This window comes from Nothobranchius furzeri, chromosome 9 (genome assembly GCF_043380555.1).
Source record: "Nothobranchius furzeri strain GRZ-AD chromosome 9, NfurGRZ-RIMD1, whole genome shotgun sequence".
Taxonomy (NCBI): domain Eukaryota; kingdom Metazoa; phylum Chordata; class Actinopteri; order Cyprinodontiformes; family Nothobranchiidae; genus Nothobranchius; species Nothobranchius furzeri.
This window is the reverse complement of record NC_091749.1, coordinates 23,345,884-23,373,263: the sequence shown is the minus strand read 5'-3', so window position 1 is coordinate 23,373,263 and position 27,380 is coordinate 23,345,884. Positions and strand designations below refer to the sequence as shown.

General features: G+C 44.5%; 1 protein-coding gene across 5 annotated transcripts in view; it reads right to left on the bottom strand.

Moving 5' to 3' along the window:
- ano1a (anoctamin 1, calcium activated chloride channel a) overlaps positions 1-27,380 on the bottom strand; it is a 287,143-nt gene that overhangs the window by 1,450 nt on the left and 258,313 nt on the right. For 4 of the 5 annotated variants that reach the window (XM_070554713.1, XM_070554711.1, XM_070554712.1 and 1 more), the window contains 4 exons: positions 16,609-16,661; positions 16,197-16,381; positions 15,970-16,075; positions 978-1,388 (listed from right to left, as the gene is read on the bottom strand). In XM_070554713.1, the coding sequence (XP_070410814.1) occupies positions 1,143-1,388; positions 15,970-16,075; positions 16,197-16,381; positions 16,609-16,661 (590 nt within the window). In that variant the 3' untranslated portion in view covers positions 978-1,142. Of the gene's footprint in view, positions 1-977; positions 1,389-15,969; positions 16,076-16,196; positions 16,382-16,608; positions 16,662-27,380 lie in introns of those variants that run through there. The other variant, XM_070554715.1, reaches the window with a different exon arrangement.

The window sequence follows — 27,380 nt, the reverse complement described above, 5'->3', positions numbered from 1 at the left end:
TTGTACATTGCCGCTATGCAAAGTGATGTAATTAGCCAGGGCATCTCAAATACCAAAACAAACACATCAAAGGAGTTAATCCATATTTTATTATCAGATATTACAATGCAGGTTAAAAAGAATATTATAGTAGTCTCAGTCATACATGCTGATGTGTTCTTGCTGCAGGACTGACTCACACATCTCAACTACTGCTCATAATGCCAAATGGCATCAGCCTCAACCCAAACAAAAACAGTAAAAAAAAAAAAACCCTGGAAGAATAATTAGTAGAAACAAATTCAGCAAGACATCTTTACTAATGAAATATGTGCTGCTGTGTAGCTCCAAACCATTCGACACAGATGTCCCTTAGCCGGTTTCTCGTTTAGGGCCAGGCGTGGTCCCCAACACTAAAAAACAAAGTCAGGGTTTGTCTGGTACCGCCCCTCCCATCCACCATCCAACCCTTTGTGAACCCGATCCTCTGGAGTCCAAAGGAATCTGGATGTCATCCATTTGGCCATCAGCAACATAGGTTTTTGGCACTTTTTAACTGCAGCTTTAAAGTTTTAACTGGATTGAGTGATGAGCCAAATTCAGAATAAAACACAATCAACACCAGACCTGCTGCTGTACCTACACACTAGAATCATGTAGCATCATCACAACACGTAACAGTGCATCTCTGCATCTGCAAATAACATCCACAAAAAGCGTTACACATTGGTGTCGCTTGTCTTTCTTTCTAAAAGATACAAGGAAGAAAATTTTCTCGGAGGACCATTTGGACGGAATCACTGAGCCTGTTTACTTTGTAAAAGGTCCATAAATGTCTTGTGGGACAGGAGGCAGGTACTACAGCTTGCTCTGAGCCAGCTGAGGCTGAGGGCTGGGCTTGGTCGAGTCTCCTCTGGGGAACTCAAGTCAGATCCCTCAGAGGAGCGCATGGCTTTTTCCTCTCAAATACATTAGACATGCAATGAGGTCACGCAGACACCAGCTGAAGAGTTCCTTGGTCTATGTATGATGGGTTACAAATGTAAAATCTAACATTAAATGTGGATAGATGGTTTCTTATAAGACAACGTCAACATAGAAAATACTCATTAAAAACAGCAAAAGCTATGGTGCTGTATAAAAGCAGCCCTGTGGATGGACCATCACCAGCTGGCCTTGGAGTGGATGACAGAATGTGAGCGGGGCCGTGATGGGCTCTGATCGTCTGATGACGGGATGGTGCAGGTCTCCTGGTTGTGGTTGTCCTGCACTGCCAGCCTTTTCCCTTGTTCTTCCTTCATAAAAAGCTCCACCATGAGGATCTTCTCCTTGTGGATCTGGAGGCTGATGTCCTTGGGAATATCTGGGATGAGCCAGTCCACAAAGTCACTCATAAGCATCACCACATTCTGCATGGGACAGAGTCAAAAGAGATCTCTGATCAAAGCTGGTTTCTTTATGTCGGCACCAGTCACAAGCTGCTGACTGCATGCTATGATCCCAGTGAGATCCCACAGCAAACCCCAGCATTCATCTTACACTAAATCAGGTTTAAATGCATCAACAGTAAAATAAATTTTTTCACAAGTCTACTAATTTGTCTTAAAGGTGCAATCCACAAAGCCTGAACTTCTCTCTGAGCTTCGTGAAGAAACACTTTTCAAAACGGGGCTGACATATCTGTATTTGCGGAGAACTTCACATGTATCAGATCTGACATACAGGCGCTGAAGGCCGGCCTCTCTTCAGAAATCTCGGCCACGCGGCAGGAGTTCGCTGGGCTCAGAGGTACCGTTGTGGGAATGGAGCAATCCCTCTTGACATATACAGATGACGCTATCCAACGTCAGGCTAAAGTGGTGGCTATGTCAAAAGAGCTGGTCAAATTGGAGGATAACTGCAAAGAGTTGGAGTCCAGGTCCCGCCAAAATAATATACACATCTTTGGGGTACCGGAGGAAAACATCTTATCCATCACGGAGGTGTCCAAGCTTCTCATGGATGCATTTCAGCTCGTGAAGGAACCACTCGTGGACAGAGCCCATCGGACTCTGACCCCTAAGCCAAACACTGGTGGACGTCCCCGCGCTCTGGATGTAAGGCTGCAGAGAATTGCAACAGGTGAGGATCTACAACATGATCATCTTCCCAGTCTTCTCTGACCACACTGCTAAGACTGCGTGAGCCCAGGTGGCTTTCAGCGAGGTGCAGTGCCAGCTTCGCGGATTCCAGAGAGTTCTGTTCGGGATCCTCTATCCTGTGAAGTTACGCATCACGTATCGGAGGACTCAGCATGACTTTGTCTCACGGGCGGAGGCTCAGGAATATGTTAAGACAGTCATGCAATAAAGACGCTATGAGGAGAGGCTGCTTTGGTTTAAAACAGCAACAGACTAAATTTGATAGTGTCAAGTTGCATCATTCTAGCTTTGTTCTGCTTGTCTCATAAAGGCAGACATGTTGGATTTTTTATTTCTTTTTCTTTTTGTGTGCCTAAGAATTATTAAGAAATGACTCTGTTAGAGCTTTAATGGATTGAGGTTTGTTTGCAGTCGGGAACACTTTCTCGTAAAGCTGCTCCATTTGGAGTTTACACTGCTGTCTCTAACATTTGGGCATGGAGCAGTGCCCAGAAAGAGTGTCCTCCCACCCCCCTTAATAATTTTATCTCTTGGTTCTCTATCAGTGGTCAATGATTAATACTCCAGGTCAGTCCCTTGACCACGGTCGACTGAGATTTTTGACTTGGAACATTAAAGGTATGATCTAAAATATTTTCCCACCTAAAATGTTTGAAGGGCGATATAGCGTTTTTACAAGAATACAGAATACAGATCATTCTAGCTCAGGTGCACATAGGTGGGAAATGTACTTCATTCAACATTTAATTTGAAATCTAGGGGGGTTGCAATATTAATAAACACAAGAGTGCAGTTCTCAGCCTCTGAGGTTAAAACAGACAAAAATGGGAGATATTTGATAGTTGCCGGCAGCCTGTAAAATGAACCTGTTGTCTTAGTTAAAGTATATGCACCAAATTTTGACAGTACAGGTTTTATAAATATATTTCTGTCATGATCTTGCCATGCCCTGACCTCCATGCACCATCATTCATCTCATCAGCCTTCATTCATCACACCTGGTCCCTTCATCTAGCTTATGCCACACACCTGCCTCTCCTGCTATATTAGATCCGGCCTGCTCTCCAACCACTGCCAGATTATTCAACGCTTCTGTTAGTAAATCTTCCAGCCTTTTTCATCCTGCCTGATCATAGCCTCCCGACCTCGTTTCCACGCCTGACCCTTGCCAAAAACTGCCTGCCTCCACGACCCTCGCCCGTCTTCGACCACATCTCTCACCTGCTCCTTGTACCTGTCTGGTTCTGACACGTCTGCCTTCGACTCTACCTTTACCTGAGTTTTACTCCAGTAACACCTCTTCTTAGCTTCAGGCTAATAAAGACTGTTAAATCGTCTTACTGTGTTTGGTGTCTTCATGGGTCCTCAAGTTCTGGTCATCACAACTTCTAAGTAATCTCCCTTTACTGGATACTCATCTTTTAATATTGGGCAGTGATTTACATTGTGTTATTGACCCCATGTTGGACAGCTCAAATCCCTGGACCCTAACTCAGTCCACCATGTCTGTCAGGTTCGATGGGCTGAGCTGGAGTGGTTATGAGACCCAGGCGCGGAGAGAATGGTGGATGGAGACTGATATGTGGCAGCGTGGGAAGTTCTCTTCCCGTATGGTTCGTAGAGTTAGTGTCTTAGGTCTTAGAATGGCTTGGCGTCTATCGTTAGATGATGACTGAGTGCCGGCTCCGCTGTGACAGGTCCTTAAATAGGCTCAGCGGGATGACGTCACCGGGAAGCGTCGGTGACAGGCATGCTGGGAACTGGAGTGCAGCGCCAGCCCGGCCCGCAGAGGAGGTTAAGAGGAGGAGTTCATGACAGGACCCCCTCCGCGAGGGACGGCTCCAGAAGGCCCAGGGCGACGAGACCAGAAATCAGCCAACAGGGAAGGATCCAGAAACGAGCGGGCAGGCTCCCAGCTACGCTCCTCCGGACCGTAACCCTGCCAGTCCACCAAATACTGCCATCCATGGCCCCGGCGGCGGGCGTCCAGAATCTTGCGGACGGTGTAGACGGGGTCCCCATCGACATCTCGGGGCGTCGGCACCCGGGCCGGAGGCGGATGGAGAGGAGAAGACACCACCGGCTTGAGCTGTGAGACGTGGAATACCGGGTGCACCTTAAGAGTGGAAGGGAGGCGCAGCCGGTAAGCGACCGGACCGAGGACATCTCGGACTGGGAAGGGCCCCAAAAAGCGAGGCGACAGCTTCCTGGAACCAGCCGGAAACCGGAGGTTTGCGGTAGAGAGCCAAACCCGGTCACCAGGCTGGAACACAGGGCCGGGCCGGTGGCGGCGGCGGTGTTGTCGGGAGTACTCCGTATTAGCCCGGGTGATGGCGGCGCGAGCCCTGATCCAAGCGAGACGGCAGCGGCGGACCATATCCTGAGCCGCCGGAACCTCCACCTCCGGCACCTGATGGTCGAAAAGAGGGGGCTGGTATCCGTAGCAGGTCTCGAAGGGCGATAGACCCGTGGCGGAGGACGTCTGGAGGTTGTGAGAGAGCTCCGCCCATAGGAGGTAACGAGGCCAGGTGGACGGTTGAGACGAGGCGAAGCAGCGTAAGTAACGCCCAAGCTGCTGGTTTGCTCTCTCCGTCTGACCATTAGTCTGGGGATGATAGCCTGACGACAGACTGGCGGAAGCGCCCACCAACCGACAGAAAGCCTTCCAGAAACGTGAGATGAACTGAGGCCCTCTGTCAGACACCACGTCCTGGGGGAATCCGTGGAGCCTCACCACATGATCGAGGAGGAGCTCCGCCGTTTTCTTAGCCGTGGGGAGCCCTGCCATAGCCACTAAGTGCACAGCCTTCGAAAAGCGGTCGGTGATGGTGAGGATGGTGTCCAGGTGGTCGGCAGCGGGAAGCCCCGTGACAAAGTCCACACCTATGTGCGACCACGGCCTTTTAGGCACAGGGAGCGGTTGCAATTCCCCGGCTCCAGGTTGGGTGGTGGACTTAGACCGGGCGCAAGTGTCACATGCAGCGGTGTATTCACGCACGTCCTTTCTCATAGAGGGCCACCACAGGGCCCGGCGGAGGAACTGGAAGGTACGAGCCTGGCCTTGGTGTCCCGCGAGCCGTGAACTATGCCCCCACCTCAAGGCCTCCTGTCGACACACGGCCGGAACGTAAAGGCGGTTAGGAGGCGTCTCTGGGGGCGCCGGGTCCGCCGGGAGAGCCGCCCGGATGGAGGCTTCCAGAGGCCATTGCAGGGCGGCCAAGAACCGTTCGGTCGGGAGGATGGACCTCGGTTCAGGAGGCCTTGGATCCTGGGTGTGTTGACGGGACAGGGCGTCCGCCTTGAGGTTCTTTGAGCCGGGGCGGTAGGCGATGTGAAAGTTATAAGGTTCGAAAAAGAGGGCCCACCGGGCCTGACGAGGGTTGAGTTGGCGAGCGGTCTGAATATGGATGAGGTTCTGATGATCATTCCAGATTAGAAAAGGAGTGGGGGTACCCAGGAGCCACTGTCGCCACTCCTCCAGGGCCCACTTTATCGCCAACAATTCCCGGTCCCCGACCCCATAGTTCTGCTGGGTAGGAGAGAACTTCCGGGAAAAGAATGCGCAGGGATGGAGTTTGGAGTCCTGGCTACGTTGTGACAGTACGGCTCCCGCACCCATCTCAGAGGCGTCCACCTCCACAACGAAAGGCCGTGTTAGGTCCGGGTGGAGGAGGATGGGCTCGCTTACAAAGCGGCGGACCAGCTCATGGAAGGCAGCAACGGCCTCCGGGGAGAGGCGGAAAGGGCGAGGCTGATTGGTTGTTTTTGTCAGGGAAGTTAATGGTGACGCAAGGGCGCTGAAGTTGCGGATAAACCGGCGGTAGAAGTTGCAGAACCCCAGGAAACTCTGCAACTGCTTCAGGGTCTTGGGTAGTGGCCACTGCGCGACCGCCTGAACCTTCTGTGGGTCCATGCGCAGGCCCTGGGAGGAGATGATGAATCCCAGAAACGAGGTGGACTCCTGGTGAAAAGCACACTTCTCCAGTTTACAGAATAAGTCGTGCTCCAGGAGGCGTGACAGAACGGCTCGAACATGCTGGGTGTGTTCCTCGGCCGTGCGGGAGTAGATGAGGATGTCGTCCAAATAAACAAAAACCCAACGACCCAGCATGTCACGGAGGACATCAGTGATGAAACGCTGGAAAACGGCAGGGCTGTTGCAGAGGCCGAAGGGCATGACCAGGTACTCATAATGTCCAGTGGGTGTAATGAAAGCGGTTTTCCACTCCTCTCCTTCCTTTATGCGGATGAGGTTGTATGCACTGCGGAGGTCCAGCTTGGTAAACAGTGTGGCTTGGGCAGTGGCGTCCAGAGCCATGCTCATTAAGGGAAGAGGATGGCGGTCCCTGATGGTGATTTTATTCAACCCACGATAGTCTATACAGGGCCGGAGGTCACCTTCCTTCTTCTTCACAAAGAAGAACCCTGCCGCCCCAGGAGACGTGGAATGTCGGATAAACCCCTTCTGGAGAGCCTCATTGATGTAAGCGTCCATCGCCTGGGTCTCTGCCGGGGAGAGCGAGAACAGCCGACCCCGAGGCGGGGTGGTTCCGGGCTGAAGCCTGATCTCCAGATCGTAGGGGCGATGAGGAGGCAGCTTGGTGGTAGGCTCCTTTGCAAAGACCCGAGCCAGATCGTGGTATTGGGGTGGAAGGAGTGTTAAATCCACGTCCTTGGGTGGTGTCTCCCTAGGCTGTGATCCTGGAAGGAGTGTTAAATCCACATCCTTGGGTGGTGTCTCCCTAGGCTGTGATCCTGGAGACGGATGATGAAGGCGACAGTTAACACCCCATGCCATGACTTTACTGGTGGACCAGGAGATGTGAGGGTCGTGGAGGCGGAACCAGGAATGACCCAGAATGAGAGGAGTCGTAGGGGCGTGAATGACCAAGAAATGAAGGGTCTCTACGTGTTCTCCGATGGTCATCCGGAGGTTCTGGGTTCGGTGCGTGATCGGATATGGCATGAGAGGGCGCCCGTCCACTGAGGTGACGGGAACGGGATGATCGAGGAGGGTGAGTGGAATCTTGAGCCGGTTGACCAACCCCTGGTCGATAAAGCTTTCTGCAGCTCCGGTGTCGAGGAGGGCCACCAGGGGGACCGGTCCTTGGCTCAGCTGGAAGGAGACCGAGAGGGTGCTGTGATGAGGAGCTGCATGAGTGGAAACTCCGAGTGAGGCAGCTCCTACACCGACCCGGAGGGACCGTTTCCCGGGCGTATGGGGCATGTTGCACGGGGATGACCCAGAGCCCCACAATAGGCGCATCGTCCCTCCTGAAAACGGCGCGCCCGTTCCTCGGGGGGCAAATGACCCAGTTGCATGGGTTCCTCCATGCGTTGGTTCTCCTGACGGCGGGGGAAAGTTCGGGATTGTACGGGAACCGCCCTCACTCCTGGTCTGGTGAGGAGGCAGCGGTCCAGCTGGAGAGCCAGGTCCACCGCCTGGTCCAGGGTGGTTGGAGCCTCGTGACCAATCATGCCCTCACGGATGCGGGGTGACAATCCCTCCAAGTACACAGCCTTCACCGCGGCATCACCCCAGGTTAGATGGGCAGCGGTGGTCCGGAAGCGTGAGGTGAATTCGGCCACGGTCTGAGAGCCTTGTCGAAGCTGGAGTAGGCGTGTCTCATCTGCGACCTCGCTGCTGGGATGAACGAATGCCTTCTTCAGTTCTTTCACGAAGGCTTCATAGTCGTTGCAGACTGGGGACTTCTGATGGTACAGAGCAGCTGCCCATTCACCGGCTCGCCCAGTCAGCAGGGAGGTTAACAGAGCCACGCGAGAGCAGGAAGTCGGGTAGCGTGCCAGCTGACACTCAAAAGTCATTGACAAAACGGCCAACATGCTCTCCGGGGATCCTTTAATCCCATCCCATTTCTCTGGGAGACTTAGATACGGCTCCACCACGTTAGGAGTGGCAGATGACTGTCGTTGGAGGGCTGAGGAGAGTTGGACTACCAGTTCGGTGACGGAATCGAGTTTGGATGCGAGGCGATCAGTAACAGCACGCAGCTGATTGTTCTCCACACGGAGTTGGGCGTTGTCCGCCTCCTGGCGTTCTACTCGGCTGAGCAGCTGCGCTACCTCAGCTCGCAGCTGTGCGATCTCCGCTGGGTCTACTCGGGACTCAGTCATCCTGTCAGGTTCGATGGGCTGAGCTGGAGTGGTTATGAGACCCAGGCGCGGAGAGAATGGTGGATGGAGACTGATATGTGGCAGCGTGGGAAGTTCTCTTCCCGTATGGTTCGTAGAGTTAGTGTCTTAGGTCTTAGAATGGCTTGGCGTCTATCGTTAGATGATGACTGAGTGCCGGCTCCGCTGTGACAGGTCCTTAAATAGGCTCAGCGGGATGACGTCACCGGGAAGCGTCGGTGACAGGCATGCTGGGAACTGGAGTGCAGCGCCAGCCCGGCCCGCAGAGGAGGTTAAGAGGAGGAGTTCATGACAATGTCCAAGTCAATTTTAGAGTACATGCTCCAAAATGGCTCAGTAGACCCTTGGAGATTTGCCAATCCAACTACCAAAACATATTATTTTTATTCTCAAGTACATCAGTCTTATTCATGTATTGATAATTTTTTTGTGGATGGTTCCCTTATTCCAAAGGTATTGTTATCTGAATATCATTCAATTGGGATTTAGCCAGCCCTACAAAGGGATGCAGGTAGAATATCAGGGGGGGCAGGTCTGGGAAAGAATTTTTCGGGTGTCACATACCCCCAAATCCCTAAAATGCATAGAAAACTATGCAATCATCATTACAGTTCTATCTTTCCTTTGATCCATTCCTTACACTACCCTCTGCATTTACCCGGGCTTGGGACTTGCCTAAATGGGACACTGGCTTGCTCCCTATTGGGGATGCATTAATGTATGTATGTATTGTATGTATGTTATGTCTGTCTGTCTTTTAATTTTTTATGCCTTTTATCTATCTATCTATCTATCTATCTATCTATCTATCTATCTATCTATCTATCTATCTATCTATCTATCTATCTATCTATCTATCATCTATCTATCTATCTATCTATCTATCTATCTATCTATCTATCTATCTATCTATCTATCTATCTATCTATCTATCCATCCATCCATCCATCCATCCATCCATCCATCCATCCATCCATCCATCTATCCATCTATCTATCTATCTATCTATCTATCTATCTATCTATCGATTGATGATTTAGTTCATAATGTTACTTCTTCTTTATGTGGTGCATTAGATGATGCTGCCCCTTTAAAAAAGAAGGTAATTAGGCACAGGAAGTTGGCTCTCTGGTTTAATTCTCCTTTACGAACTTTAAAATGAAACTCTAGAAAATTGGAGAGAACATGGCACTCTACACACCAGGAGGAGTCCTACTTATCCTGGGAAAATAGTCTCGTGCTTTATAAAAATAAGCTTCAACAAGCTAGAACTACTTATTTGTCATCGCTAATTGAGGAGAATAAGACTAATCCAAAATTTGTTTTCAGTACTGTTGCCAAATTTTCACAGAATCATAGCTCTGAACCATCTATGCCCTTAGCCCTCAGCAGCAATGACTTCATGGGATTTTTCACACGTAAAATAAATTCTCTTAGCAACAAAATCATTGAGAGGGTGCTCGCTGCAGAACCACAAAGGCGGAGCTGCACCATAAGGTGGAGCTGCACCAGGGTCAGCCCCGCCCATTCACGCAAACTCAGCCTAGCCCACTGACTTCCGTTTTTGTTTTCCAACTTCATCGCAAACTAACCTGACCCACATGAATTATGGCTGTTACTACTTTACAAATGTTAATGCTATGTTCTATGCTCCAATTAAACAAGATAAATATAACTTGCTACATGACAAAGCCTGAATACATCTTGAAATGAAACGATTTCTCTTAGCAGATGTCTGCTCACAGCCGCTCTAACAATAATATGGTGCAACAGCATAACTGACTATCATATGTGCTCTGGTAGTCCAGTGGTAAGATCGTCTGAAGCAAATTTTGCTTCCCCCTCAGCTGATGCTGGTTCGATTCTTGGTGGGGTCAGCATCAATCTATTTAGCCAGCTGAAACATTGAATTTGTTTATATTTTAGTTGTAATGTTTATTTTCAGCAAAATATTTATGTCTCTAAAAGTTATTTGAATTTGGTCGTTCCTAAACAGCATTTTAGTTGAAGCTCTGCTCACAAATGGACTCACACTGGCTAAATAAACGAATAAATAAATAAACACATTAGTCATTATATTGTAAACGGTATACCAGTAAATTGTTGTAAACATAGTACTGGCAAGTGTAGCTAGAAATTAAGAAAAGGGGTTGTAATCTACCTAAGATTTCTGCCACTGGGAGTCGAACCTGCGCAAAACTACATGCAAACCTGCCTCCATAGCCTCTACCCCACCACATCTGATATAAAGTAAGTGGCGTTACATGTAATTGTCCTATCCAGTGTGTCTTTGGAGATAGGACGTATGGTTTATTGGCGGTGTCTCAGTAGAAGTCATTTCAGAAATAATTTGTCAGAAAATTCACAGAATATCCAGATTTGAGAACCAAGACCAGACCCACTTCAGGGGAGGAGACCAAATTGAAGCTGAGATGGGAGGAAAATGCATGAATGAGGCCAAAAATGGCTTTGGCGTGTTTCTTATGAGGAAATGACAATATAACATGATAAAAAGTTCCAAAAGTTAGATTTTTAATTATATGGAACCTTTACAAAAACTGTTCAGTTAACTTCTCACCTCCGTCCTCAATCTTGCATTTTTAAGCTATAAAACCCTCTTTGGTTCCAGAATGCTATCAAGTCTGACAACTGGAAGGAGTTGTACTGACTCTGATGGAATGGGCGGGGCTGACTCTGGAATGGGCGGGGCTGACTCTGGTGCAGCTCCGCCTTCTGGTGCAGCTCCGTCTTTGTGGTTCTGCAGCGAGCACCACTTGAAATCATTAGCATCCTCCCTAATGCGATTTCTTCTTCCTCAGTAAGTGAGGCAGCATCAGAGGTAACTGTAGAACCTCATCTGTGTACTGTTTTGATCCAATTGAGCTTTCAGAGTTATCAAAAATATTAGCTTCAACTTCAACCTTCAACTTGCATTTTAGATCCAATCCCAACCAAATATTTTAAAGATGCATTTCCTTTGGTTACTGCCCCATTCTAGATATAATCAATATATCCTTTGTAAATGGATACGTACCACAAGATTTTAAGGTTGCTGTACCGTTACTTAAGAAACTTCCTCTGGATCCAGATGACCCAATGAATTATAGACCAATATCTAACCTTCCATTTTTAACCTAAGTCCTTGAGAAAATAGTAGCCATCCAAGTATGTGAGCATTTAAACACTAATGATCTGTTTGAGGAATTTCAGTCTGGTTACAGAGAGTATCACTGCCCTGAAACTGCATTAGTGAAAGTTATAAATGGTATTCTCATGGCCTCAGATAAGAATATTGTGTCTGTTCTAGTCTTGTTAGATCTCAGTGCTGCCTTTGACACAGTTGATCACAATGCTCTTTTAGAAAGACTTGAACATGTTGTAGGGATCAAAGGAACAGCACTAGGCTGGTTTAAATCCTACCTGTCTGATAGATTTCATTCTGTAAATGTACATGACAAATCTTCGTCATACTCCAGGGTTACTTGTGGAGTACCACGGGGTTCAGTGCTTGGACCAATTCTTATATATGTGTATGTTTATTTATTTGGCAGACGCTTTTATCCAAAGCAACTTACAATTTATATCCTATAGGGCATGTTGTGATCTGTGGGGGAAACTGGAGTAACCAGAGGAAACCCACGCATGCATGGGGAGAACACGCAACTCCACGCAGAAAGGCCGCAGCCAAGTTTCGAACCTGCAACCTTCGTGCTGCGAGGCAACAGTGCTAACAACTGCACCACCATGCATATATATATATATATATATATATATATATATATATATATATATATATATATATATATGTATTAGGAGGGTCGATGGGCTGCACTTTGTCTGATCCCTCACCTAGGACTTGTTTGCCATGGGTGACCCTACCAGAGGCATAAAGCCTCTGACAACTTAGCTCCTAGGATCACTGGGACACTCAAACCCCTCCACCATGGTAAGGTGGCAGCCCAGGGATGGGTTACAATTTTTTTTGTATGTTTATCAAATGGTAAATGGTGGGAAACCCACACATGTCAGGGTTCCACTGAGAAATACAGGGCGCATGAGGGCCCCACATCAATAGGCCACAGTGGTACCATAGCGGGACGCCCACATATGCAGACCAGGGTGCTGCCGTGAAATATGGGGCATATGAGGGCCCTATCATTTGGAACAAGCCCAAAAGGGCTTGGCCAGCAAATGTGGGCCATCACAATAGGGCCCTCATGAGCCCACATTTCACAGCGGTATCTTGGCCGGCACGCATGTGTTTACCGCTGTGGCCCCACTTTGGCACATTGTTGTGGGGCCCTCATGTGCTCCACATTTCATCCCAGAACCCTGGCCTGCACATTGGGGCTTCCTGCTGGCACCAATGTGGCCTTATGCCCTATCCTTATGTGCTTTGCATTTCTCAGCAGTACACAGTATGTGTGGGTTGCCCACCATTTACCATTTGATGAAAATAAAAATAATTATGATTAGATTTAGATGGAGCTTTCCAAGATACCCAAAGCGCTTTCCTTTATCCATGTGCTCACACACTGCTGGTGAGGATAATCTAATTGTCCAATGCTGCCCTTTGCGTCCAACATGGGAAGTTAGGCTAGACCGACCTGGGATCAGACCAACATCCCTCTCAACCTCCTGAGTTACTGCTGCCTTGTCATTACAATCATTATACTAACTCTAATACCTTATTTAGAGAACTTGTGTCATGTATGTTAAATTAAAAAACCTGCAATCATTTTTGGATCTTTATATTATCGTCCAAGGGACAAGAATTTACACTGAATTAAAATGAACTGCAAAGACACCCAGCAAACATGCTTGTTAGGACCCACAGTGGGCTGTGTGTGGGGTAGAATAAGCAGGGAAAACCCACACTTACCCCAGAGCTAAGAAAAGATAAGAACACCTTTATTTGTCCCTCAATGGGGAAATTGCATGTGTACACACAAGGATCTGTATTTTCCCATGTGAGCCCCTTTGGGCAACCCACAGACACATCTGCCCATGCTGAACTCTTGTAAGGGGCTCTTTGCCAACCCAATGGATGTATGCACTATGATGTGTTAACAGTGTTTATTACTTTGGGCAACCCACAGTAGTATCCACCCCAAAACTACCCACAGTGGCCCCATGGGTGAGAGCAAATACGGGAAATCCAGCAGTCTGCCAAGCTTAAACCTTCATGTAGATTTCTGAGGGCACCTCACAGTGTTATGAGGAATACAGCAGTCTGCCCAGTTTAATCCCTCAGTGTGATTTCTGTGGGCATCCCACAGTAGTATCCGCCCAAATTTTTTATAGTGTTATGTGCCCCAAAACTACCCACAATCTCCCCATGGGTGTTAGCCAAAATGGGGAATCCAACAGACTGCCCAGTTAAATCGGGTAATTTTTGTGGACACCCTACATTGGTGGTTGGTGTGAGTCTATACAAAGAATACAGCACTCTGCCCAGTTTGCCTCACTCAAAAAACACTCACACTGTGGGTAGATGTTGGGCTGACACTAAGGGGCCACTGTGGGTAGTTTTTGGGCAGAATCCACTGTGTGGGTGTCCACATGAATCACACCAAGGGATTTTACCTGGGCGGATCCCTGGATTCCCCAAATGGGCTGATACTCATGAGGCCACTGTGGGTCATTTTTGGGCAGATCCCACTGTGGTGTGTCCACTGAAATAGTCAACGTTAATGCACATGTGCAATCATCCATTGGGATGGTCCAGAGCACCTTACAAGGGCTCAGCATGAGATGAATCTGTGGGTTGCCCTTAACTAAAATTAATAAGAACCCACATGTGAAAACATAAATGGGCCCCATTCATGCAACCATACAAAATATCCTTGTGGGGGAACTCCGAGGTAAGCGTGGGTTTGCCCTGTCCCCACATGCAGAGACACAGCCCATGGCAGTTTGAGCCCTCAAACTGCCATGTTTGCTGGGTCCTTTAGAGCTGTTTTAAAAAAACACTACCCTTTTAAAGAGTTGGACAAGGAATCCAAAAATTGGTTTCTACCCTGAGTTTGTAACAGACCTAAAGAGAATTCAGCACCTAATGGTAATGAGCTGGTTTCAGCCTGCTTATGCAGTTTATTATACTTTAACTTACAATAAAATGGTAATTAGGGCTGCACAATATATTGAAAAATTATCGTCATCGGGATAACAGGACGTGCGATAGGCCCATGGCACAACACGGCAAAAACAGCAATAAATATTTGCTTCAAACATTTCCATCCATGTCATACATCAACTTTTTGTAAACCAGCTCTGTTTTTTACACGGAAGTATTATTTGACCAATCAAATGTAGCCCTTCTGATATGCGGCCAATCAGATGGGTCCGTTTACATAATACGCCCGCCCCCTACGTAGACCCTTAGGATGGAAAGCAACACCCGAACTGAGTTAGTGGCGCTGTTCCCTTGTTCGCCATTGTGGCTCAGAGCAACGAACGCACTTTGTACTGAGGTTTCTGGAATCAGCGCTGCTTTCAAACGTGAACGTGAGCCCACTCTGTGTCGTTAATCATTTTTACCGGGCTGACTCCGACACGTGCCAGTGAACTAACCCACCTTCATGTCGCTAGTGTTCCACTGGGTGGTGACGTTAGCCCCGGGCTCCGGTTAGCTTCCAGCTAAAAGGCTACAGCACTCTCCTCCCAGTCCCAACCTGCTAAAGAGGGCCTGGAAAAGTTCCCCACACATCAAAGTGATTTTTCATTCATGAGCGTTTATAACCTCGTTAATCAGGATAGTTGATTTGCTGCTGCACATAAACTGTCAGTCAGAAGCTCTGCTAGCCGGTTATCTTAGAGGAGCTAGTTCAATTAGTTAGCTTGTTATCAGAATCATAGTTACAGTTTCATCATCTGAGCTGCTTTTTAAGATCTAGGTAAACTTGTTCAATTTGGGGTTAAAAACAAAGGTTTTCACATATTTTCCATGTAGTTTTTGCCAGTTCCTCTTCTGAAAGGTAAGACTATCGTTTTTCTCTTTCCCTCAGATAATCTTAATTTTCTCCTAGTTTGGCCCAGCACAGATCACTTCCCAATTGCAGCACCAGCCTTATATCATAACCACATAAGTGGAGAAAATGTTCAGTAGCAATAAGAGAATTTGCTGTTGCATTTAAGTGATGTTAACTATTATTTAACATTTAAACTTATTTTCAGATTTTTTTTATTTATTCAAAAACCCTGGTAAGGGATGTTTTTCTGTATTTGGAGCATCAGAAAAAGTTTTATGGTGGAGGTGATGTTTTAAAGTCACTGAGAAACTGCATGCATGCAGTTTGTTGTTTTGCTGCTAATACAGTAGCAGGTGCAGCTGCATATTTTTGCAATAAAATGTTATGTTGTAATGGAATTCATGCATTAGTTTTTGTTTGCTTTGAACCCAGAGCAGACATCACACGCCAGACGACATCAACACTGCATACTTTAGTATTTGTTCATTTATCGTGAGTAATATCGATATCGCAATATTAAACACTGTTATCGAATATCGCAGTTTTTTCTAATATCGTGCAGCCCTAATTGTAATCAAGTAAATACACGGTTTAAAACAAAGAACCTTCAGGCCATTTAAGCCTTCCTGCTCTGAAACATTATGAAGCATTGAATGTATTTCAACATGATGAAATGTTACTGGGTCAGTGGTCTTCCTGTCTGAGGAGTGTGAGTTGTTCCACACCTGAAACACTATAACAAAGGCAAGGCGCACAGCGAGAATGGCCCAGAACTCTTTGGACAGGTCATAAGGAGTACTGGACCATGGAGGCTCTCTGTAGTCTTTATACCTGCAAAGACACATAAGAATGTAAATCAATAGGCTCTCCAAATCACAATTAAATCTTTCATTTATCCAAAGTGCTTCCATGGCTCCACTCTTTCCCCAAGTCCCTCAAAGGGATCTCTTACCTGCAGATCTGCACCTTGTAGTGTAGGTGCATTGGCTCGAGGGGAGCAGTACCCTTCTGAAAGTCACTGACGTTGAAATATGACAGAGTGTGATTTACAAAGCCATGCATGGTACTATCAGGGCTGTACGCGTACTGGTAGACTAGCCGAGGGATGAAGTCCGAGGTGAAGGCAATGACAAAAGCCTGGAGAAGAGAACCATCCATCAAGTTTGTTTCCAATTAATCCACATAATAATTTCTCTTTACTCAAACGCATCTGTGCAGATGAGAAAAGGTATCTTCGTTGAGACAACCAGAACATCTGTAGATGTCCATGCTCTAGTTTTGCTTCAACAATCAATTCAAAAACACAGAAATAACTACAAGACAGTCATGATAAATATGAAGTGATAAAAGTAAATCAGACTTACGTTAACAATGACCGCTACCTTGCTGAGACCTCTCAGAAGGTTGTACCAAATCCCTGCAAAAAGGTAGAAGAGCTAATGAAACAAGTCAACACCAACCTCTAGGTGGCAGAAGCATCCTCTGCATCAGAGGAATGGTCGGGTTTGGCAGTTGGAAAGTTCCTCCTTTTATAATAATAATAATAATAATAATACATTTTATTTAAAAGCGCCTTTCAGGACACCCAAGGTCACTTTACACAAAACACGTAATAAAATAAAATAAAACAATAATAAAACCCAAAGAAGAAAAAACAAAGAGAGAAACAGTTGAATAAAATCAGAGGTTGTAGGCAGATTTTAACATATGTGTTTTGAGTTTTGTTTTGAAAAGGGTAAAACTGTCGACGTTCCTGATGTCTGGGGGAAGTGAGTTCCAGAGTCGAGGAGCAGAGCGGCTGAAAGCTCTGCTCCCCATGGTAGCGAGACGGGCAGAAGGAACCGCAAGATGGATGGAAGAAGAAGATCTGAGTGAACGGGACGGGGTGTGAATACTTATAAGGTCTGAGATATATGGAGGAGAGAGGTTGTGGATTGCTTTGAAGGTATGAAGGAGAATTTTGAAGATGGACCTGAATTTAACTGGGAGCCAGTGAAGCTGCTGGAGAACCGGCGTGATGTGGTGAAATGAAGGGGTTCTGGTGATAATACGTGCTGCTGAATTCTGGACCAGTTGCAGTTTACGAAGGAGTTTGTTGGGGAGACCATAAAGAAGTGAATTGCAATAGTCGATACGGGAGGTGACGAGGCTGTGGACGAGAATGGCGGCAGTGTGAGGGGTCAGTGAGGGACGGAGACGGTTTATGGAACGTAGATGGAAGTATGCTGACCGAATTAAGTTATTAATGTGAGCCTGAAAAGAAAGTGAGCTGTCGAGAATGACACCCAGACTCTTGACGTGAGGTGAGGGGGAGACTATGGTGCTGCCAATAGTTAAAGAAAAGCTGTCAGATGTTGAGAGGGTGGAGTTAGTGCCAACTAGAAGAAGTTCAGTTTTATTGCCGTTGAGTTTGAGGAAATTAGAGGTGAACCATGATTTGATTTCAGAGAGGCAGAGTGTAAGGGAGGATGGTGGGAGAGTTGAGTTGGGCTTACTGGAAATATAGAGCTGGGTGTCATCTGCAAAGCAGTGAAACAGGATATTAAATTTGCGGAAGATTTTGCCGATAGGGAGGAGATATACTATGAAGAGGAGGGGCCCCAGGACAGAGCCTGGGGCACACCTGACTTGACTGGGGAGGGTTCTGAGGTAAAGGATTTTAACTGGATGAACTGAGTGCGGCCAGTAAGGTAAGATTGAAACCAGCGGAGGGGTGTGTGAGTGATGCCTAAGGAAGAGAGTCTATTGAGGAGGATGGGATGAGAAATGGTGTCAAAGGCCGCACTCAGATCGAGGAGAATAAGAATAGAGATTAAACCAGAATCAGCAGCAATGAGTAGGTCGTTAGTGATCTTGATGAGGTCCTCCTTTTCTAACCTCCAGGTTGTTTCATTCTCAGTCGTCCAGGGCATGATAATCCTCAAGGTTTAAGTGGAAACGAATTTCCTTGTTTCCCTTGAAGTTGTTTCGCTTCTCATTCAAGAAGCTTCTCCAGATCAGAAACTTGAGTTGGGAGTAGTAGGCTTATTAGGTGTGGTTTGGAGTGTGGGAAAAACTAAGACTAAAAGACGGATTTTTCCAAACACGACATTATAGTGCCTTTTAAACTTGGTAACACTCTCAGAAACGGGTTCACCCCAAGAACAAAACACCCCAACACAATGCTCAGACTTCTACATCTGAGAATTGCAAAAAGCAGCTATAAAAAAGGATGGCACAACACAGAAGAAACAACACTTAAGGTCAAGATTCAAAAGTCCATCTACACCTCAATGACAACGGTCACTCATTTGAAGACAAAAACGGACTCATTTTTGACATGGAAGAAAGGTAGTTTGAGAGAGTGCTGAAATAAGCCTCATGTTTCATGTGAAACATGAAAACCAACTTTGAACATAAGGAGGAGGCCCCCGGTTTATTCTTTCCAACACATAAAGCCTTGACTTGTGTCCCTGGGCAGTTAAACAGAAACTCACGCCTTGAGACATGTAGCCAAAACAGTGAACTGTTGGGATTTGTTGGGTGCCTGTTAAAGATCCACTTTATTCACATTTTAATACATTAGCAGTGGTCTCCAGTCAAAATTAATGCCTTGTAAGTTGTATTCTGGGAGGGAAAGGCTCTGATACACCGGTTTCAGGAGCTAGAAGTGAGCCAGCTAAGAGCTGAGCTTTAGAAAACAGGTTTTGATCTCTTGTTTCCTGATATTTGGACATCTCACCTTGGATTAGAAAACAAGAACACAAATCTACTGACTCTGTTTGCACTGCAACGTTGATGTTTCATCTCCACAAATAACACAATCTTGGAGAATTTCTGCTGTGTGGTGGAGCTGCTAATGCTAACTGTTGGCTTCTACTAGCTGAGACGTTCTCTGCTGTTTCCTGGATACTAAACCAATAACAGCCTTCCCCGTTGTGAGTAAAAATGGTTGAGTCCATAGATATCACATGACAGTGCGACGTAGATTTCCCGCTTTTGGGTCAGAAAAAAGATGGCCTGTGCTTGGTTTAGCCACTTTTTCAAACTTTCCTCTAACCTTTTCCTTTCCGCCTAGCTTCTGTTGGCAATCCTTTTTGGTAGTGTCCCGGCTTCCATCTATGATCGCCAGACTTGTCTTTCCGTTTGTCAGCGATCACCCAAGACGAGACGAGGATTTACCTCATTATTTGTGTATGTGCACAGCGTGCTGGCCCGGAACCAAATGCTGATGCTAACCTACGTCCAATAATGCCCAGAACACACCAGCTGCGAAGCGCTGCGAAGTGGATTGCTCACGAAATTCCTCACGAAATTCCCTTGAAGTTGTTTCGCTTCTCATTCAAGAACCTTCTCCAGATCAGAAACTTGAGTTGGGAGTAGTAGGCTTATTAGGTGTGGTTTGGAGTGTGGGAAAAACTAAGACTAAAAGACGGATTTTTCCAAACACGACATTATATGTTTTACTTATTTTGTAAAACACTCCTCCCCTTTTCACATCAGGTGAGAATTTTCAACAAGCGCTTCTGCTCACGCCTACTATTTTCCAAACCCCAAGACCCCACCCTCATGCCCTGGCTGTGTGTGTGTGTGTGTGTGAGTAACCAGTTTACCCCGCTTATTGTTGTCAGAATCTGCGCTGATCCTGCTGCTGTTTTGTACACCAGTTCCTTTTTAAATGGTTAAGTAAATAACCTAGCATTTTCTTACAATACTATTTTACCTTTGAATTAAACTTATTTGTTTGTATTCACATTTCCTTAATTCATCTTTTGCGGAAAAACTGAATTTAGAATTATGGAGACGCAGTGTTTCTCCGCAGGGTGTGTGCGTGTGTGTGTGTGTGTGTGTGCGTACGTGTGTGTGTAACCAGTTTGCCCTGTTTGTTGATATCGGAAACTGTGCTGATCCTGCTGCTGTGTATTTGTTTGTATTCAAATTTATTAAATCCTTCTAGTCTGTTTAGATACACCAAAATGATCATATCCATCAATCACTGTTTTATCTTGAAAGTTTTCTTTTATTTTGTTAAATTTAATGGCCTGCTTCTTCTGCTTTGGTTTGACTAACTGCCAGAATTGATGCGGCTCATCCATGGCTCGTGAAAAAATTAGAGCTCACGCTGAAACGAACGCTGCACGGTGCTAGCCTTTGTGGCGCTTCGTAGCTGATGAGACTGAGAGCGTAGGTTAACAAGGGTGCGGTGTTGTTCCGCGGCGCTTTGTCGCGCCTCTGCGTCAGGTGTGTTCCTGGCGTAACTTGAGCTTTTTCTGTAGTTTCTGATTCCTCCACCTCACTCTGCATTGCTCTATTAAATATTCACTCCATTAACAATAGGTCATTCTAATTCTCTCTAAAAACATGGATTTTCTGTTTCTGACTAGTTTGGCAGCAAATATCTCATTAATCTGGAATGATTAAACTCTGCCTGAGTGGTTATATTTTCCTTAGCCAGCCCTGGGGTTTTGGTCGAGGTGGAGGCCTAGCTGTTGTTTTTAGAAAACATCTTCCATGTAGCTCTACAACCTCTGGTCTCTTTGCTTCTTTTGTACTGCAGCTGATTAAAGTTGGGTGAAAGGACCCATTTTACTGTTTATCGTCCGCCTGGTCCAAATAGTTCTTTTCTTCAGGAGTTTAATGACATTTTATCCTGCACTGTGCAACTGTCCAGACTGGTGATTGTTGGTATTTTAACATTCACGTTGATGATGACTCAGGCCATTTTTCCATGACTTTCTCCAGCCTCATGGACTTCTTCAGCTTTACTCAGCATGTGTCTGGCTTTGTGTTCCAGGGGGACCACTCTGGACTTACTGTTTTTACCCTGGGTCTAAATGCTGAGTGTTTGTCCTGATGACTTTATATTTCCAATCACCATTGCACTTTCTTTAACTTGTCAGTTCCTGCGTCCCCATCTCCTGCTCGTCGTCTGTAGTTCTTGTTTTCTTAATGAGAGCAAAGCTAGCAATTTTTCTGCTGCTTTTGATCCACCCTGTTCTTCTGATGATGACCCAGATTACTTAACTTCTCAGTTTAATGAGCACTGCCTCTCCATTCTGGACTACATCTGTCCTGTCAGAACCAGATCAGTTTCTGCAGTGAACCTGATCTCTGGCGTACCGACAGAATTTGCAGCCTGAAGCGCCAATGCAGAAAAACTGAGCGCATCTAAAGGATCCTCTGACATCCATTACCTATGCAGTTAGACGCGAGGGTTGCCTATTTCTCCAACCTGGCGTCCCAGAGCAAAGGGAACCCCAAGGTGCTGTTTAACACCATCAGCAGCATTGTCTCTCCTCCCTCTCCTACAGCCTCCATCCACTCTGTTGCAGACTGTAAAAACGTTGTCTTTCTTTGTGGACAAAGTCAAAAATGTTAGATCTAGCATCTCTCCCTCAGCTTTATCTCTGCCTCTCCCAACTTCAACCTGACCCATCATTCTAGATCAGCGGCACTCAATAGGCGGCCCACGAACCGCGCACGCATTTATTTCTTTTTTCATTTTAGATCTGTCAAGATTTTCTAATCCTAGTATCTAACTGTTTTCTATCAGAAGCTAATGCAGGAGATAGGTGTAGAAGCATATTTTCATGTTCAGCCTGATTGAAAACTCAGAGTGACTGATTATTAGTGGAGCAACAGATCAAAAAACTCATGCTATGAATCGTATCACAATTTTGAGTCAAGAATAGTTTCATTTTTGGATTTGCAGAAAGAAAAGAAAAAGAGAGGATTAATAACTTTGCTTTCAACTTATTTTGTAAAACACTTGGTGCAGCATTTTTTCTGCTCATTACTCATTAAATGCAAACATTTAACTCAAGACTCATTCAACTCAGTTTTGTTCTATAATATTTATAACGTCAAAAAGTTTTTAACTGAATGATCTATCTATCTAGAATGTTCTTGATGTAACCATTGGCCAAATTATTTATTAATTCATATTTAATAATTAAAATAAAATGTGGTCATCATTATTTTATTATGTAACATCACGTAATGGCTTGATTTTAAGACTCACAGGTCAGATACACAGCCTGGGTCACCTTGCCCTGGCTACTACTTCAATCTGCAATAGAGTCCCTCACAGGAGACTTAAGTCTGCTACCAGTCCTTTAATCTATGCAGCTGTTTGTTTATCTGACTGCTATTCCATCCACAGCAAGAAGAGGACATTTCAAGATTTAAAAAATTCATTTAAATAAACTCTTTTTACTGCTAATCATCAAGGTTCATTATAACTGTGTTTAATTACTGAAATTAATCATTATTCTTTGGTTAATAATTATTTATGATAATCAGTAATGTTTAACTATGACAAGAATCATGTGCACTTAGCTCTCACAGGTCACAGTAACTAAGTTAAAGGTAACTGCACTCGCATGATTTTTTTCCCATAACACCAGAACGTTCTATCTTCAGGGAGACGTGTTTCTGAGGGTTTGTTCCTTCATTCCTTCTACATGTCAAAACCTGATTCGTTAGAAATGATTAAAGCCATCTTTTAAAACAGAACTCTCGTCAGTTGCGAGTAAGTTCTAGAGAAGTTGGGATGGCCGCCCAACACTCTCTTTAACCAACAAAGCGATTTCTGTCACGCTGGCAAAATTGCTCCGACACAACAAAACGACACCTGCAGAACAAAGCTGATGCTACAAGATTCCTTAAGAATCTGCAGACGCAAACCAATTCCACCTGTGTGCCTGCGGCATCTCTAGGACCGGAACAAGTTGGTACCATCGGTCTTCCCTACCGGACCCAGTACCCTGAGGCTGTTCAACATCCTCCTCTGATGTCCAGATCCACGACGAGGGTCGCCTGATGGTGAGGTAGAACACAGATTGCGTCTGAATGCTCTTAAATAAGAACAACTTAGCTTACTGAAAAACCAAATTCTTTTCCACCCAGAACGCGTCCTCTCTCCAAGATACACGTTCTGATACACGCATTCACCCGCAAACAAAACACACCACCTTAGATTCATCCAAACACAGGGTTGTTTTTAATACCAAGGTCTTTTTAATACCAAAGCTTTTATAAATTGTCTTTTAAATTGTCATGTTTTAAATTGTTTAGTAATTGTAACGTGATGACGGAGCTGTTCCACTGAAGGTTATTTACCCTCTCTCCTCAGATGTCTCTGACACAGAACTAATCTGCATGAGACTGCCTCAAGGTCATGCATTTGCTTCTAAAAATGCTTCCTTTCCAGCTCAAGAGAAGAAAGAAGACGAACTCTTTCTATTTTTAATAAAGCTAATCAAAGTGTTAGTCCAATAATAAGATGTGAACCAATCTGTGAAATGACAATGTTATGATTAGTCAGTTATAATAAGTAGTATAACTAAATGTTTCCACTAGACATACTGATTCACGTAAGGTTTTAAGTCATATGACACATTTATCTTTCTCATCCAATCTGAACCTTCCTTTCTGAAGCGTGGCATAGTCTCTGTGGTGTTTATAAATCTGTCAAACTTTGATTCGACCGTAAATCAAAACATCCAGATTAATAAAACCAGTCCTCATGCTATCTTAGTTCAGTTCACCGCATTCTAAGAGAAGTATCGGACCGGCCACCCGGACTTCCTTTTTAAGCAAAGAACCGACAAGTTGGTTAACATGTGTTGCACTTTACCAAACAAGCAACGGTTCCTTTCAGAATAAAAGCTGAACTCACTGACCCTCAGGGTCCATCTGACGCTGTCAACCAACTGTCGCTTTTTACCTGGAGACAATCCAAAGACTAGTCTGTCGTACTGCTGACGCTGTTGTAGCGTCATGAATGGCCTCTAATTTGTGACAAAGGTCACATTTTCCCAGCTGGGTCAAGCTGGGTCGACTGTAACTTTGCCCCACAGATTAACCACGCCAGGAGCCGTGATGTCTGCTGAAACCATCTTTATCTGCTGCTGTTCCGTCCCAAGATGAAGGACACTTCAAGTTCCACAATAATAATTTTAAATACTAATTTTAATAAACTCTTGACTTTATTACTGTTATTACAACCATCCTAAATAATCTCTTGATTCAGTATAAATGTATTTTAAATACTGGAATGACTTATTATGCTTTGGGTATAATAATAAAAATCGTTGATAATGTGTAATGTGTGTTCAGTAAACCAGAAGGTCATCATGCATGTTAACCAGCCTCATTCAGAAGGGATCCAGGGTAAAGGGTAAAACCATCACGTCTTTACCTCATGACCAAGCTTTCTGACGCTGAGAGGGCGTGTTCTGAGGGTTTTATTAAAACCAAATCCAGCAGCAAAAAGTTCAGTTCTTGAACCATACCAGGAGAAGAGGGACGGCTGCCCGAATCTCTACTAAGCAGTCTGTCACGCCGATAGAATTGCTCTGAATAAACGCACTGTAACCAACTGACGCAAAACTCCTTCAGAGTTATTGATTTTGAGATGCAAATAGTTTCACCAGTCGAGTGACTCACAGAGACATCTCAGGACCGATTTGGTCGCACTAAGGTCCTTCTACCAACCTCGTGCCTGGAGGACACCATCTCCACCTGACATATCGGATCCAGAAGAGGGTCTCCTGATACTGGGTGAGGTAGACACTTTTGACAGATGGCGTCTGTATGCTGTTTCTTCTAATAAACATCAGTTAGCTGCAAAACAACTTTCCACCCAGAAACGCTTCTCTCGCTGAACGAGACCTTCTGATATTCATTCACGCATCCAAAAACTCGCATTTTCATTTTAGCTTCCATTCAGTCACAGGTTTGCTTTTAAAACAAATTATAATATCAAATTGTCTGTTAAAAATTGTCATTTCTAATCTGTCGTTTCAAATTGTCATTTTTTTAAGAGTTAGTAATAAATTCTTAACTTTTAAAACTTGACTCTTCTTTGAAATGAAACACAGAATGGTGTATATTTCTGGTTATTGAAAAAGCAAAGATTCCTTTAAACTTCTGATTAAATAAATAAACTTTTGCTATTAAATTTAATTATCTTAAATTAAACATTCATATTTGGATTAAAAATAGACCAAGCTCGTTGGCAGATGAACTTCCATCGAATATATAATATCCTATATATAAATATATATATATATATATATGATAAAATCTTCATTGTTAACTTGTTTGGATCTTTTCTCAGAAACTAACAAAGCTGATAGCAAACAGTGTTGATTCTAGTATGTAGTTAACTACGCTACACAGTTTCATCAACTCCGGTACCAAAAGGGGGGTCTGAGGACCTGGCATTCTGGATCTGTACGGAGGTCTCATCCTAAGGGTATGTGTGGAGCGACAAAATGGCGGCTCATGTGTTTATGAATCTCCGATCATAGCTTAAGAGCAAAATATCACTTCCCACTGAGATTTGCTTCTCTAGATACGAGAGTTCTGATGACAACATAACTCACACATACACCATCCATCTCATGTCTCATTCACACCAAGATCCATTCATCACTTAAGAGTTTAGAGTTAGTCTTGTTTAAAATTGTTTAGAAATAAATCGTAAATGTTTTAAAGGTGACTCACTCTTCTCTTGTCTCTCAGTTAATACGAAGCGGTTACATAATCCCTGCAATAAAAAGTTCCAATCTTCTGGTTTAAGTTATCCAAAGATCCATAAGATTGATTTAATATTTTCTATGGAATCTCATATCTTATGGTTCATTAAATTAGATGTAAATTAAATCATTACATAATAAATTTCTTAACCTTTTTAAACTTGACTCTTTCATGAAATAAACACAGAGTGGGTGTATATTGATCACTGAACAAGCAAAGATCTTTAGATCTTTTGAATTAACAAATAACTTTTGCTATTAAATCTTTAAAAATAAATATTATAATCTTTTGATTAACATAGACCAAGCAAGTTGGTTTATGAATTTATATCTATTATATATATATATATATATATTTATATCTATTATATATATATATATTTATATCTATTATATATATATATATATATATATATATATACATGTAAATTTCATTTGTTAATTTGTTTGATCTTCTTAGGAATTAAAACATGAGCTGATAGCAACAGCCTTTAATTCCTAGATATGTAGTTCATTAACCCTACAATTAGATAAGAATTCATAAAAGGCAAAGTCGTGCTCTGCTTAAGAAGAAGTTTTATTTTTCCGCTTCAGAAGAAGTGTCCAACGTGTTTTTACGCTTTCTCAGAGACATGTCATGTCACTAAGTTGTTAGCACAGCGCAGTAACACGTCAATAGTGCAGCGTAGCCTGCTGGAGATTTTAAGGGTTCAGATTGAAAACACCCGACCTCTCACGCTGCTCACATCGATCTTAAGTTGTAGCTGTTGCGCTCATACCGTAATACAGTATTAGATGCAGTTAAAATCAGACATGCAAAACAATCAATTTTACATAAGTAAGTGACACTTAGCCTGGCGGGGGGAGGAAAACCTGGCGGGCCGCCAGGCTAATGAGCACTGGGGGAAACCTGCCAAGATCGTCAACACTCATCTATCTTAATGCTATTGAAACATGTGAACCAAATAGCATCATATCCACTGCTACCTTTCTAATTTTAACTCAGTAACGTATGCTGCAACCACCTTGCCCTGCCTCCTCCTCCTTGCTGCCTGCCGGCTGTGATCACAAGCAACAGAGTAGTTCCCGCTGCTTCTTCGAGAAACAGCACAAAAAATAAAAATACTAATTGGGATCTTGTAGGCAACGTTCCTGAGATGGAAGAAGGAAGAGCCAACAATTGAAAAGCACTTTTAAACAAAGATGTCGAGGAGGCATGCAGAGGTCTTTATAGAGTTAACTGGTTTGGTTAGCTCAGGCAAAAAAATAGGAGTAAAGCTATCTAGGATAGGCTGGGTAAAAAATCTATTCAATCAATTTTGGATCGATTTCATATAAATTTGTAAAATTGATTCATTAGGTCTAAGATTGAGTTCATTCCCCCTGAACAAGAGTGGCCTGCAGGCTCATTTTACTGCAAAGACTACAAATCCCATGGTGCTTTACGGTGTCAACGCTTCAGTCGAAGCTCCCTTCCTTTCTGTTTACAGACTATAGAGCTCCGGACGTCATGTGACTCTCAGAGAGAAGACGCCAAGTTGGCAGGCAAAAAAGGTAAACAAAATGAACAGGATCAGCTTGGATTTTACTCCGTCGGAGTTTACTTCACACTT